Here is a 15,775-nt window from a genome sequence, read left to right as displayed (position 1 = left end):
GCCCTTATTTTCTTCTCTATCAGGTTCTGATGACGAAATACCCCATCCCTTAACTCTATAGCCCCGCCCCACCCCTTCATTCTATAACCCCACCCCTCCACTCTACAGCCCCGCCCCTTCACTCTATAGCCCCGCCCCTTCACTCTACAGCCCTCACCCCTTCACTCTACAGCCCCCACCCCTTCACTCTACAGCCCCGCCCCTTCACTCTACAGCCCCCACCCCTTCACTCTACAGCCCCACCCCACCCCTTCACTCTATAGCCCCCACCCCTCCACTCTATAGCCCCACCCCACCTTCATTCTATAGCCCCACCCACCCCACTTTCACTATATAGCCCCACCCTACCACTCTATAGCCCCACCCACCCCACTTTCACTATATAGCCCCACCCCACCTTCACTCTATAGCCCTTTTTCCCTTGGCTTATGGATTCTTTATTCATTGACTAAATGGACACAGCCCTGTCCCGGGGGAATTTAAAAATACATTTACTCAAAGCTTGCTTATCATTTATTTGTCAATACAAAGTTCTTGACTTAGGCAGGACAAAGCTTCTGTCTTTAGGAATTTGGTATCCACTAGAAGACACCTGTGATGGCTATTGTTGGTTTTCAACTTAACAACACCTGGAATTAACCAAAACCCAAGTGACTAGGTACATATGATGTGGGATTTCCCTCTGTATGCTGTGGTTACCATTAATGAATTAAAAAAAAAAAACTGCCTTGGCCTGTTGATAGGGCAGAACTTAGGAGGAGGGGGAAACTAAATGACATGCTGGGAGAAAGAAGGCAGAGTTAGGAGAGATGCCATGTAGCCCGCTGGACACTGACACCAGAACTTTACCCAATAAGCCACAGCCTTGTGGTAATATACAGATTACTAGAAATGGATTAAATTAAGATATAAGAGTTAACCAATAAGAAAACTAGAGCTAATGAGCCAAGCAGTGATTTAAATAATATACTTTCTGTGTGATTATTTAGGGTCTGAGCTACCAAGCTGCCAGGAACCAACAAGTAGCCCTCCTCCAACATACATCAAAGGGATTTTTCTTAATTAAATCATTTGAAATGGGAAGACCCACCTTTAATCCAGATCTTTTGAGGTGGAAAGACCCACCTTGAATCTGGGCCACACCTCTGCTGGCAGCCTATATGAAGACATGGAAGAAGGAAGCTTGCTCTCTTTGCCTGCTCCTCGCTCTCACTGGCAAGTCCATTCCTTCCCTGGCATTAGAGCATGCTTCTTCAGCATTCCAGTGTCCGCTGAAGACCAGCCGAGACATGCAGCCTCATGGCCTGAGCAACTATTGGATGGTTGGACTTTCCATTGGTAGACAGGCTTTGTTGGACTAGCTGGACTACAGCCTGTAAGCCACTCTAGTAAGTCTCAGACAGACAGACAGACTGATGATAGATCCATTCTATCAGGTCTGTTCCTCTAGAGAACGCTGACCTGCAGGCGGGAACTATTTCTCACTCCACCACAGCTCTGGGGACCTAGTATTCAGGCACTGTCAGCGCCCAACACTGTCTCATGGCCCACTGAGAAGAGCAATTGAACAGAGCTCTCCTGGCCCTGGTTTCTGACCCTTTCTTACCAGTCCATCCTGTCAACCGCAGCTGACCTTCCCCTAACCTCACGGAGTTAGAACTCAAGTTATCTGTTCCATCACTGCTCTCCTCCTGCTTAGGAACCAAATTTAAAAGGCATAGTGAAAGTGGTGACCTGGAGCCTGAGGGTGGCTCAGTGGTGGAGCCATGCTGTGGCATGTGTACCTAGCCCCCTCCCCTGCACACACAAATAAACATAAAAAATAAACTCTTGATAAATGTAACACATGCAGAAACACATACACACAATGACTCTTGATAAATGTTGCACACACAAGCACATGCGCACATGTACAAAAAATTCAAAGACTCTTGATGTTATTATTACCTAGGTGACTTGTAAGATGAATATTTTAATATTAAACCATCATTAGATGCTAACTTTATAGGCAAGGATTGTCCCTAGAGCCTGGCATATACTATTACACACTCTATCACAGAGCTATACCCCGACTTTTATAACTGTGAAATAGGGTTTCACTAAGTTGCCCAGACTGACTTTAGATTTGTGACCCTCCTGGATTACAGGTATGTGCTTCCATGAGCACTGTTCCATCAAGATGTGACTGGACTCAACCAGGAATCTTCCCTAGACTGCATCTGAACATGTGTGCCTATGTGGCACATGGGCATGCTTCCCTCTGTATATCATCTTTGTCGGGCTTCCCTCAGGGGAACACACACTTGAACCAAGAGGTAAGAGCAACCTCTTCAAGACAATGGCTAGCAAAGGTTCTCTGTGGAGTCCTCGGTTCCTGGCCATTGCCAAAACCTCTCTTCTTTACTACACTTACATCTTCCATCAGCTGTGCTCGGTCCTTTCTGGCAGTCAGCTCATCCTGCACTAAATATGCACAGCATCTGACAATCACCTACATTTACAAGAATGAGGTTGGACATGGATTCGTTCTTCTCTAAATCTTGCACATCTGAGGTTAAAGTCTTTTCATGTGTGTGTATACATACATGTGTGCAGATTTTGTGTTCATGTATGTGGAAGCCAGAGGACAACCTTGGATGATATCTCTAGAAATCACATATACCTCATTAGAGAGGTTCTCTCCTTGGCCTGGAGGTTATCTGGTCCTCTTGTCCCTCCTCTATAGCACCAGATTATAAGAGTGAGCCACCATGTCTCTTTTACCATGAATTTCAGGCTGCAGCCCCAAGTCTTCGGGCTCCCACAGCAAATGCTCTCTGACTGGATCTTCTCTAGTGTTATACACTCACACTTTGACTCCTATTTTCTTGCCACAGGAGCCAAGTGTTTCTAGCTAAGTAATGCTCTTCAGAGAACCCACTCTCCCTTCCTCATCCAGTGCTCTGAGTTTATCTTTTTGTGTTTCATCTTTCTGGATCTTGTACTGGATAGTTGCCATGGCAGGCAGCCCTCACTTCAGTCAAGACAGAGCAGCCAGCATTAGGGATAACCACAGAATCAGGAATTGGGTTGTGGGACCCAACTGGGTCAGCCTTACCTCAATGAGCTTCCTCTCATAGGAGCTTGCTAGTTCCTCAGCAACTTCCCCAGGCTTCTGTTCAGGGACTGTAACTTCTCCATCAACATTCCAAAGACTGGGTACAACTTTAAGAAAAGAAACACACTCAGGTAAGTGTCTTAACATGAATCAAGAATTACTCTCCCTTCATTTTAATGCATGTATTTAATTCATTTAATATTTTGCACATGTGTATGCAAGGTTACAATTTCTCCAGTGAGAAAGCTCTTGATAAGGAAAAACAATACAATTAGTAATTACTTCATCACTACAACACCCTTACAGTAGAACAAAGCAAGGGAAAATAAATAGTCTTCTGAAGGTATAAGGGTTAATGGGTTCTTCATGAGAGTTTGGAAGCCTTGGGGGAAAATATAAACATCTCAGCAGGGCACAAGCTCATGCACACCTTTCATATTGGCCAAACTTGTTCTGGGAGGTGGTACCTGCTTACAGTTTGCTATGGAATAGTACTGGTACAAGGTCCCAGGCTGTGGTGGTTTGAATGAGAACAGCCTCCATAGGCTCCTATGTTTGAACACTTGGTCCCCTGTTGCTGGGACTGTTTGGGAAGGATTAAAAGGTATGGCCTATTTCAGGAGGTATGTCGCTGAGGACCAATTTGAGTTCTCAGAAAACTCAAGTCATTCCCAGTGTTCTCTGGCTGCTGATTGCAGATCCAGGTGTGAGTTTTCAGCTGCTCCTGTGTCATGCCTCTGCTCTGCCATCATGGACTCTAGCACTCTGTCTAAGATGCTTTAGTCAGTGTGTTTTAGGATAGCAATGAAAAAGCAACTAATGCAGATGGAGAACCAAGAGCCATATGAACAGTGATTCTCAATCTTCCTAATGTGACCCTTGAACACATATCCTCATGGTGTGGTGATCACAAATCATAAAATTATTTTTATTGCTACTTCATAACTGTAATTTTGCTACTGCTATGACTCATATGCAGGATATCTGATATGTAACCTCTGTGAAAGGGGCCATGACCCACAGGTTGAGAACCATTGCCTTTGAAGGACATCCAACAGCCTTGGGAAAGCCTGTGAAACCAGTGCATCAAATCACTGCAAGACCATGCTATGGGAAACTGGCCCCCAGGTCATGACGCACAAGGCATGGTCACCCATTAGTGCCTGTTTTGTATTAAAGACCAAATAATTAAAAACTCAGAATGAGCCAGGAAGCTCCAAAGCTACTAAGAGAACAAAGCCAAGATAGGAGTCTGGAAAAGGAAAAGCCCAGTGACATGCTTTACAAACATGGGCCAGGCTCCGTTTCCAGCAGGTGCTAGGAATACAAGTCCTGAATGCCTACTAACCATATGGGATTATACGAGGGCAAAAGAAAGGCCTGAGGCAGCCCCAGAGACAGGAAGGGGCCCCCAGAACTACAGTGCAAGCACTGGGACCCTGGAAGCTTCATGCGACCCATGGCTGAATTTCAGGCAGTCCAGTAACCAGGTGGCCATCAGCCATAGCTGGGCAGCCTACAGGAGAAGCATGGCCTCTGGTGACAGTGAAACACCCAGGGCTCTGAAACGCTGAGCTGACTCTAACTTCCAGTGACACCTGTCTGACACTCAAGATACTTAAAGAAAACTTAGACTCCAGTAAAAGATGATCCAAGTAGCATGTTAAATTCATTCCCTTTAAAATCTCATTAAAGTATAAATTGGTTTTGCTCTAGAGAAAAGGGAAAGGTGTGGAGGAAATGAAACAACAAGATGTGTGGAAGCTAAGAATCAGACAGGCAGAAAAGAAAGAGAATCTCAGCCCTGGACACAGGGCTGACTGTTCAAGCTGACTTGAACAGAATGGCTCAAGAAAGACTGTACACTGTGAGATACACGCCAGCCTGGGAGGCAAACAGGGATGGAAGATACCAAGGGCAAGAAGTCCTGTGAGAAGTTGCAGTCAGAAGACTGGTCTGCTCTGAGAAGAAGCTATCAGTACATCTGGGCTGAGTTGAAAGTTAGGATGCATTACTGAAAACAGGGAGGTGAAGCTAGTCCACAATGAGATTGTGAGATGTCCCGGTCTCTTCTCCTAACCCTACTTGCTCCCTGAATAGCAGGGACCCATCATGTATCTCCCAAGCAAGGTGACAGGAATTGGATCCTCCTAGGAATCCAAGGAGCTCAACCTGAGGAGACTCTGGTGGAATTGTCACCAGGAACAACACAGTCAAGTAGACCTGTGGTGGTTGTGGTGGTGGTAGCAATGGTGGTGGTAGCAGTGGTGGTGGATGCAGTTACAGTGGAGGTGGTGGAGGTGGTGAAGGAGGTGGAGGTGGTAGAGGTGGTGGTGGAGGTGGAGGTGCTGGTGGAGGTGATGGTGGTGGAGGAGGTGGTGGTGATGGAGGAGGTTGTAGTGATAGAAGTGGAGGAGGTGGTAGTGGTGGTGAAGAAGGTGGTAGAGGAGGTGGTGGTGGAGGAGGTGATGGAGAAGGTGGTGGTAGAGGTGGAGGTGCTGGTGGAGGTATTTGAAACCCCTGGCTGCTTCCTGTGGACTTAAGCCAAACACCACCATGGAACCATGCTGTGGATAGACTGGCACTTTAAGATTTGTCTCATTTGGTCAGAGAATGCTGCAGATGCACAAAAGCTAGGTCCAAACCAAGAAAACCTCTAAACAGACACAGTATGCTTCAAAATATGCTTAGATGCTGGGGGGGGGGGATAAGCTGGAGAGAAAAAACTCTAAACAGACATAATATGTCTCTAAAATGTGCTTAGATGCTGAAGAAAAAGAAGAAAATGGATATTGAAGTGATAGAAAAATAGTTTAAAAATAATAAAGCAAAGTCTGTAAAGAGAGAGTAAAGTGATATGAAAAGAATTAGCCACATATGGATGGGAAATACCATTACACAGGCATGTGGAACAGATAGAGTGCTTTGTAAACTTTAAATACTTTAAATGGTAAATGAACAGAAAAATAGCTGCTGAGAGATGAAGAGGAAACAGGAGGTAGAGACAGAAGAAAGGTAACACCACATGACAGAACACAGACTAAAATAAATGGATTGATTAATTTAAGTTATAAGAGGTAATTGAGAACAAGCCTAAGCTAAGGCTGAGCTTTCATAATTAATAATAAGTCTACTGTCGTTATTTGTGAGCTGGCAGCACAAAGAAAATTCTAACTACACCCATCTGTATGTCGGATGCTTGCATTGTGATTCATTATAGTGGCAAGGTCACCACAACATGGGGATCTGTGTTGAAGGGTCAGAGTGTTAGGATATTGAGAAGCACTGGCTTACAGACTGTCTCTCCTGACCTAAAGTCTATTCAGGCTTAAAAATGTACTTCTAGCCTCCTTGTCTTTGTGAACTTTGCTAAGCTTCAGCTATTTTGATAAGCTGAGTCATATAAGAAACTGTTAAATTCTATAATGGTATACTCTAAAAGAATCAGGAGAGTTTTCAGTCTCTCTGTGGACTATATCTATGAGTTAAAACTTTTATTTTAATAATAAAAGGAGATACAATTTGGAAATTTTTTTAAGGCACAAACGTAGCAGAGATAAGGCTTTAAAATATTAATCATATAAAAAGCTATCAATTTACTGTAAATTGTTAAAGATGATTAAGACACACAAATTAATGGATCAAATTATTTGAGATGTTCAGAACTATACTTGTAGTCATACTAAATACTAATACAATTAATTATAGGAAAAAGTTTCATTGAGCTTCCTATGTGTGTGTTTTCAAGATTAAACCTAACACAAGTAACTAGAAACAAGCAAAGGTGGTTTAGTGTAGATATACCTAATAGCTAATGGTCCTCAAACCTGCCAGATATTTGCTGAATATAGAACTTAAAATGTTAAATGCAAAAGAAGGTTACCATAACAGACAGAGAACCCCCAGTTCCTAGTGGTGACCACAAGGTCTCCAAAAAAGATGATGGGTCACAAAGACTTCACCTGAATTGTGGTGACCCTTACCACTGGGCATAACTTCCCCAATGCCCTGTCAGCTTGGTATGCACAGTACAGTCATCAGAGGAAGGAGCCTCAGTTGAGGAAATGCCTCCATAAGATCCAGCTCTAAGTCATTTTCTCAATTAGTGGTCAATGAGGGAGGGCTCAGCCCATGGTGGGTAGTACCATCCCCGGGCTGGTGATCCTGGATTCTATAAGAACACAGGCTGGTCAATCCAGGGACGCAAGCCTGTAAGCAGCACCCTTCCCTGGCCTCTGCACCAGCTTCTGCCTCCAGGTTCCTGCCCTGCTTGAGTTCCTGTCCTGACTTCCTTCAGTGATGAACAGCAATGTCAGCGTATATGCTGAATAAACCCTTTCCTCCCCAACATACTTTATGGTCATGGTGTTTAATCACAGCAGTAGAAACCCTAAGACACCAACCAAACTGTGGACAAGCAGTACAAAGTGGATTGCGCCACTTTGCCTAGACAAAGTAATGACAGTCTCTCACATGCTCCTCCTCCACAGGAAAAGTCTCTCAGGTCTCCATGGCCTGGTGGCCAAAGATTGATACTGCCCTAGGATCTCGATCCCCAACGAAGCCATCAAGACCATAGGGGCCTAGGATAGCTGTCTAAGTCTCTGTCATCTTAATTGATACACAGACCATTTGGATTATACTTCCTGTTATAATTTAGCCTCAGATTTCTGATGGCACTGATAACTAAATTAACTGTAGCTTTGTCAGTTTGTCAGCAACAGGCAACCAGTTTCTTCCCTAGGACTGCAGCTACTATGTCAATTCATTTCATACATAAAAACTGGGCTTCGTTTTTTCTAGACCTACTGGGTCTCCTGTTGAGAAAAGGCAGACAGGTTTGCCTTGTTTACAGGGTTCACATTAAAGGATAAAAAGGAACTTGCTTTGCAATGACTGCTCTCAGTAATCAACCACTTATGGCAAATGATTACATAGAAAATGGTTTTAAGTTTATGCAAATTTTGAGGGTCTAAGAAAATAATTTAAGACATATCAAAAATGGGAAACATTTCAGATTTCTTCCCTCTTGTGCCATTGTAATACTACAAGTTCAAAGTTCAGAGTTTTAACCTTGATGGATGAAGTTCTGATGAGCTCGGTAAAGCACTGAATAGTCCAGCTGTTCTATAGACATCTATGGGCTGCCTTTTCTACAATATGGAGCTCAGTACCCTGGTGGTTTAAACAAAAATTGCCCTCATAGGCTCATAGGCTCATAGGGAGTGGCACTATTAGGAAGTATGGCCTTCTTGAAGTAGGCGTGGCTTTGTTGGAGGAAGAATGTCACTGTAGGGATGGGATTTGAGGTCTCAGTAGCTCAAGCCATGTCCAGTAAGACAGTTCACTTCCTACTGCCTGCAGATCAAGAAGTAGAACTCTCTCAGCTCCTTCTCCAGCACTGTCTGTCTGCTGCTGCCTTGCTTCCTACCATGACTAACATTGTCATTTCAAAACCCCATGTGAAGATTCCCTGAAACTGCTTCAATACTAGGCTGTCTGTCCTACCATAGGCTCTTGGGTGTTGTATAGCTCACAAATGACAACAGAATACAGAAGGCACAGACGCTAGAAGCAAATGAGCCTGAGCTCAAATCTTGATTAGGAGACTTTCTGCAGAACACATGGCTGCACTGGACACAGTGGTCTGGGGGGAGATAAATACTCTTAAGTTGGCAGGGAAATGTTGAAGGGATCCAAACAGAAATGGGTGAGGCAATCAACAGGATGCCTGGTTCAGAAAGCAAGCCTATCTGCATTTGGTGACCTGACCATGAACAGAATATCAGGTTGTAATCTTGACATCCACCCAAGTGAGAATTCCCATTTCTCTAAATCCTCAAGACAGGCAGATCGGGTGCCTTACTAAACAGCAACTCGGTACTGATCACATGAGCCACCATCACCTGCCTGGAGAGCTGACTACAGTGGACAACAAAGGCAGTGTGGCTGCTCCTCCCATACCTCCCAGCTACCGAGATGGTTTACTGCATGTGCATAAGTGAGCAAGCATTCTCAGCCTCCATTTCCATTTCTTTAAAGGAAAAACAAAATGTACTTTTTCTTGTGGCTTTATTTCTTTAAAAAGTTTATTTTCTTGGCTCATTTGGTAGCTCATGTGTGCAAACCAAGTTATGTTTTATGTTTTAATTACTGTGCCTATGAGTAATAAAAATGCCTCTAACCAAGAACAGACATTTCCTGAGGTGCCGGAGGCTGTTGTTCATATAAGATCACAAGCCTCCTATTTTCACTTCCCTAGCCAAGTTTGGGTGACCCAACTTCACCAGATGTACTGGGCCACACATAGGCGGGAGGGACATAGGCTGAAGCGTGCCACGATGTATACTCCCCCCTAACTGGACAAAGGTAAAAGTAGAAGTGAGCCTCTGACTGACCTAACTCAGCACCACTTTCAGGAGGCCCTGGAATGGAGATGGCTAATATTTAATTAAAGCTTGCTTTAAATTTGGCTCACATTTGTGGCAGAGGTCTTATTCTTGAAAGTGGGTTGAGCATGCTCTCAGAGACTGACAGAGGGAAGACAGTGATGACGCGCACCACAATGAAGGACAGCCTGAGCTAGAGAGTGAGGCTTGACCTTAAAATAAAGATTAAAAATAATTTAAAAGTGCTTTTTTTAAGTAACAATTTTACTTCCAAAAGAAAATACTTTTTACATTTTTAGGCCTCAACTTGACATAGGCGAGAGAGCTGCAAAAAAGGGTGGAATCCAAACCCCACCCAGCCTGTGAGTCAGAGGACCGCAGCATGGCTAGACAGCTCTCTTTCCTCAGAGCATCCTTTCTCACTTGGTCCATACAGCTCAAGAAGGTGGGCAACCAAGACAAGAAGGGAATGACGACAGTTAGATTCACTGGGTGCTCACTACGTGTCTGGAACCACTGCAGACCCTAAAGACCTGAAACATTCCACCCTTGTTCCCTGATTCCACCATCTTTTCAACAATGTCCTGGGAAACAGGAAGTGATGTCACCATCACCATGAGCAGAGGTGAACCCATCAGAATGATTCGATGTCAGACAATGGTGGCAGTCACACATGTGTGGTGATACTAAATAGACACTGGACTGTATAGTCAAAGCTGACCCACTGGTGGCTACAGATTGCATGAATTATAACTATCATGAAAGCTTGGACACAGGATCACTCCTGGCCACACACTTGCCAATATGTCAACAAGTAAATACACATGAATACATGCACCTTTTTTGGTTTACTTTTTCTACACAATACAATTGACCTGCCTCAGCCTCCCTGGTGCTAGGATTAAAGTTGTGTGCCACCATATCCAGCTCACTGCCATGCATTTTCAAAACAAAATCTAGAGGAAACAAGACAAACTGACCGAACTGAGATGGCTGCATACTGAGCTCAGAACAAGTCATCCACCCAGTGGCTAGACTGAAAGGCCCAGAAAAACAGGCAAGAGAAAAAAGCCAGTACAAGTCTGAAGTGGCAGGACTTCGGCCCGGACCACGTGGTGGTGGCGTAAGCCTTTAATCCCAGCCCTTGGGAGGCAGAGGCAGGCAGATCTCTGTAAGTTCAAGGCCAGCCTGGCCTACAAGAGCTAGTTCCAGAATAGCTATGACTATTACACATAGAAACCCTGTTTTGGAAAAAAAAAAAACAGAGGCTCAATGCCAGCTCAGCACAAGCCTGCAATTCCTAGAGACACTTTCCAGGCACAGGCAACAAAAACAAACCATAAAAAAATTAGGACAGTAAAGATGATTTTTGTTCAGAAAAAAAGGTGAGAAACCTTCAAACAATTAATGTTGAAATTCTGAAATATGCCCAAGGGCCAGGGACCTTCAAGGACAAGTATCATGGATAAACTATAGAGATGCCTACAGCACAAAGAAGGAAAAGAAATAACATCCTTGAAACTCAAGGTCATGGCAAAGTCTACTGCTTCAAGGCAAATGATACATTTAGAGCAAAAATCATGTTGAAAGCTCACTTCCTTATGATTTCTCAAGAATGACAAAGGATCAGGTCACAGTGAAAGGAAACAAGGCCACAGATCAGCACAAGACACCTCAATGTGAGTGGTCTTAAGAGGGGACTCAAGAAGAGAGCCAAGGAAAGTGGGTGCTCATGTGCAGAAAGCAATGCCAGGGAGGCCATATGGGATGGATGGGGTATTAAAATGCAGATGCCTGGGCCTTGTTTGCTGCAAATTAATTTGTGGATCTGAAAGAAGGTCTGAGAATCAGCCTTTTATACTGAAAGTGATTTCTACACACAAAATAGTGTGAGGAGAAGAATGTGATTTTAAAAAAAATCTAAATGCAAGAAACCTTAGAAGTACCCCTAGTCTTCATGACTCCAGAAGGAAGCACAGACTCGTGAGTCCAGGCAAGGCAGTGAGGCCTAGGACCTGAGCTGGAAGGAAGCTGGGCTATCTACCTGTGTCATGGACTCCTGGCTGCTTTGAAATGAAGCTGACTACCTTCCAGCTACTGTCTACCAGAAACTCACCAGCGTGGATGAGGAAGGCAAATTTTATACTTTGTATAAAGTGTGTATGGCCACAGTTGTAGCTGATGCTCTGTGAGCAAATGAAGACTGGATGATCTACACTGCAGGCAGAAATGACAAACTTGGCTAAGTAAGGACAGTCCTATTACCAAGAGAGAAGAGTAGAGAAATAAAACACAAAGAGAAGGTGATGGAGGAAGGTCATTGGTTGATTAAATAAAGAAGCTGCTTGACCTGATAGGTTAGAACATAAGTGGGAGGAGCAGACGCTGGGAGGAAGAGGAAGTGAGCTCAGAGACTCGACAGCTCTCCTCTGAGGGGCAGATGCCTCAGAGAGACATGATGCTCCACTCCTGCGGGCAGAGGCGAGAGCTCTGCTCTCTGAGGCACACGCGATGAAGCTCCGACCCAGGATGGACGTAGGCTAGAATCTTCCCGGTAAGCACACCTTGGGGTGCGACACATATGATTGGAAATGGGTTAGTCCAGGTGCGAGAGTTAGCCAAGAAAAGGGCTAGAGCTAAAGAACCAAGCAGTGATTAAATGAATACAGTGTCCGTGTAATTATTTAGGGTATAAAGCTAGCCGTGCGGGCAGCGGGGTGCTGGGGAGCAGCCCCACTGCTCATATTACTACAAGAAGGGATGCACTGGGGTGGCCAGATGTGTGTCCTTGACATGACCGACACAAAAGACCAGCGACTGGAAAAGTAGCTCTGAGGAAGAGAGTGTCCACTGCAGGCATTAGACTAGCAACACACCTCTAGGTGTGTCTATGAGGGGGTTTCCAGAAACAACTAGACTGTGAGGGTTTGACCTCTCAGTGTACTGATCCCTTGATTTACTATTGACAGAATTTTTGGAAGGGAGTAAAAACAGAACGTGGCTCATCTGGAGGGAACAGATCACTGGTCTGTGACTCTAGGGGTGAACCTCATCCTGGCCTTTTTCTGTATCCCTTCTCTCTGACACCATGATGTGAGCCATTCTGTCCCACCGTGCCCTCCTGCCAGGGACACTATGCACCTAAACACATGCTTCCTCCCGTAAGCTGCTGTGCTCCTGTACATGGTCACAGCAAAAGCTAAATACGTTCACCTTCCTGTTGTGAGAAAGCTTGAGACCAGGGAGACAGAAAAAAGCCAGGACCATGGTCCTGCACCTCTTCACCGCAGGTGTCCCACGATACAGACCACCACTGTGTGCGACAGTCAGGCTCAACCTAAACAGGATGTACGTAGCACAGCCCTCTCCCAAGGCTCAGGGATCTCTGCTCAAGAGACTGAGGTGAGAAGGCTGTGAGAGCCAGGATGACTTCCAGAAAAATCGCCTTTGCCAGACAATAGTGAGTGTCTGCACAAAACCTGCAAGAGTTCAAACCAGACAATAGTGAGCGCCTGAACAAAACCTGCAAGAGTTCAAACCAGACAATAGTGAGCATCGCCACAAAACTTGCAAGAGTTCAAACCAGACAATAGTGAGCGTTGCACAAAAACCTGCAAGAGTTCAAACCAGACAAAACCTGCCAGGGAGGGGACAGGAGTCCTTCCTGTTTGATAGCAGCCAAGAGAGTCAGTTTTCTTCAATGGTGTGAATGCTGGTAGGTTAGCCACACCCTGGGCAGGTCCTATCCCCAAAAGGAGGCAAAAAGGACTTGATAATTGTTGGGTTTCTGGGGAATGGGGTAGTTTTTTTTTAAATTTTAGTCTTTAAAAGTTGAAGTTAGATGGGTAGGGAGATGAGGGTGGATCAGAAGGAGTTGAAGAGTAAATATAATCAAAATACATTGAATGAAATTTTCAAAGAATTAATAAAAGTTTTTTGTTTAATCCAGCACTCAGGAGGCTGAGACAAGAAGATCAGATTTGAGGCTACCCTGGGTTACACAGAGTGTAGGGGACCTCATGGTGAAGGGCACACCCCAAACCATCCAGCACAATTAAAGCTGATTACAACTAGAGGCAGGCAGAAAGAAGGGCTCCCTTGGCCTGTGTCACAACAAGACAGGAGAGCCAACACAGCCCCTCTCAAAGCCAGGCAAACAGGTCAGGGCTGACTAGATCACACTGAGTTCTGAATAGTCCCACATATACCAGAAGCTGAATGCATTTTTCTCCCTAGTAAGAAAAGGACTTTGACATATTGGGAACAATACCATGATAAATGGCAAGCCAGAGGCTATTTCAAAAAGTCCACAGAGATGTTCTGCCTTGACAACCTCCCTGAAAATCCTAATTATGTCTAGGAACCCAAACTTCAGTGCCATGGAGGAAGCAGAAGGCAGGAAAAGGGGGAGTCTGGGGAGGGGTCCTGTTCACCACACCAGAAGCCACAGGACTGAACCTGACTCTGTCCTCCTCCAGTTGCTTTTGGTCATGGTGCTTATCACAGCAACAGAAAACACACATTGGAGCAGACTGATGGTAAACTAGAGAGACAGGAGCTGCTCTCTGCAGGCAGGGCTGGCCCTGCTGAAAATCCCAGAAGTGATTCACACAAAGCCCCAACTGCAGCGGTAGAGGCCATCCCAGCAAAGGCAAAGGCACGTGTTTCAGTGTGGACCAAGTCCTCAGCAGCGGAACAAGGAGGCACATCACCAGCACAGGTGACACGCTGGAAAGAAGAGTGTTGGCAGACATGGTCGATAAAGGCAGGTGACAGCAGACCACATGGCACCTGGCAAAACACAGAGCTGCATCTGCTTTTCTCAGGAGGGAGCAAGATCAGTAGGTCTACGGGCAAAGTCATGTGACAGACTGGCACCCGAGGCAAGTGCAACACTGAGCTACATCCCATTTCTTTTTACTTTTAAGAAAGGCTCTAAGTTACACAGGCTGACCCTGTACATGCAATTTTCCTGCCTCCTTCCAAGTAGCTGGAACTACACCAAGCCCAGGTATGGTAGATTATCCAAAGAGTAACTGTCCTCGTCTTTTCGGTACATCAGCACACTCGGTCCTGCTGTGAACTCTTCCCTCTAAAGCGAACTCTACACTCAGTTCAGAACCCCAACTCTCAGTGATGCCCCCAGTCCTTCTCTCTCTCTTTCACCAACACTTCTTTTATGCCATACTCAGTCTTGGACGGACCTTAATGCTCACTCTGCGGGGCTCCAGACACACTGCACTTGCAGCTCAGGATTCTACCCATGTGCCTCATTTCAACATAGGAAAACTGGACTCCACAGAGGTCAAGAGTCATAGAAGTGCTATGAGTTCTGAGGAGACAGGAAGGGCTGCTGGGCAGGAGCCAGAGCAAGATCCTGATGTTCTCAGGAGGACAAATGCTTTGGAGCTAGCAGAGGAGGGAGGTAAAGCCTCTTCTGAATCTATCACTTGGAAGTTGTAGAATGTGTCCTACATACTTGGTTTATTTTACAGATTTGGGAGAAGCTGGCAGGGACAGTGAGGCTGTGTGTGGTAATGAAGTGGTACTGGGAGAACAACACACCTCCATTTGGGGATTAGTCATGAGTTCTCATCTACTTGGGAAGCAATGACTTATACAACATCAAGGTCAGGGGAAACACCACACAGGGAATCGATGCAGCTCAGCTGACAGAGTGCTTACCCAGCATGCACCAGGTCTGGGGGGCAGCCCCCACCACTGCAGAAATTAGACATGGTTGTGCTCACCTGGAACCCTGGCATTCCAGCTTTTAATTAATTCTAACATTAAGGAGCAACTAGGTGTGTGGGGGGGGGTGTCAACATGTGACAGGACAAGACAGTGCAGAGGCTCCTCCACCTGTGTTCTTGCTGAAGCCACAGGTTTAACTAGAATTTGATCTCCTTGATGAAGAATCCCATGGGAAATTACCTAACTCTGTCTAGCAACTCAAGATCAAGATGCCCCAGCTAACTTACCTTAGCTTCTGTTGAACTGCTTGCTTGTGCAAATCCTCCTTGCAACCACACCTTCATCTCTAATTCACTCAAAGTTGCTAAGGGATGTAGTTGCTACCAGAATGCAGTTTTTGTCTTTAAAAAAAAAAAAAAAAAAAAAAAACCCTATTCTGAACACTCAGGGATATACTTGCATCTCAAACACCTGAATACAGTCCCAGCTGGCTGGAACACTTTCAATTGGCTATAAACTCTGTCTGAGTGGCCAGTGGTCTCCCCAAAACAAATATTCCCTGTAAGGAAAACATGTCCACCTCCCTGTAAGGAAA

The 15,775-nt window shown here is 45.1% G+C and overlaps 1 protein-coding gene across 2 annotated transcripts in view; it reads right to left on the bottom strand.

Annotated features, from left to right (window-relative positions):
• The window catches only part of Snx29 (sorting nexin 29), a 442,208-nt gene that overhangs the window by 189,949 nt on the left and 236,484 nt on the right, over nucleotides 1-15,775 (bottom strand). For both annotated transcript variants that reach the window (XM_013347415.2, XM_026780573.1), the window contains one exon: nucleotides 3,098-3,204. In XM_013347415.2, the coding sequence (XP_013202869.1) occupies nucleotides 3,098-3,204 (107 nt within the window). The remainder of the gene's footprint in view (nucleotides 1-3,097; nucleotides 3,205-15,775) is intronic.

The sequence above is a fragment of the Microtus ochrogaster genome, chromosome 7 (genome assembly GCF_000317375.1).
Source record: "Microtus ochrogaster isolate Prairie Vole_2 chromosome 7, MicOch1.0, whole genome shotgun sequence".
NCBI lineage: Eukaryota > Metazoa > Chordata > Mammalia > Rodentia > Cricetidae > Microtus > Microtus ochrogaster.
Note: the sequence above shows the minus strand (reverse complement) of the source record. Positions and strands in the feature narration are given on the sequence as shown.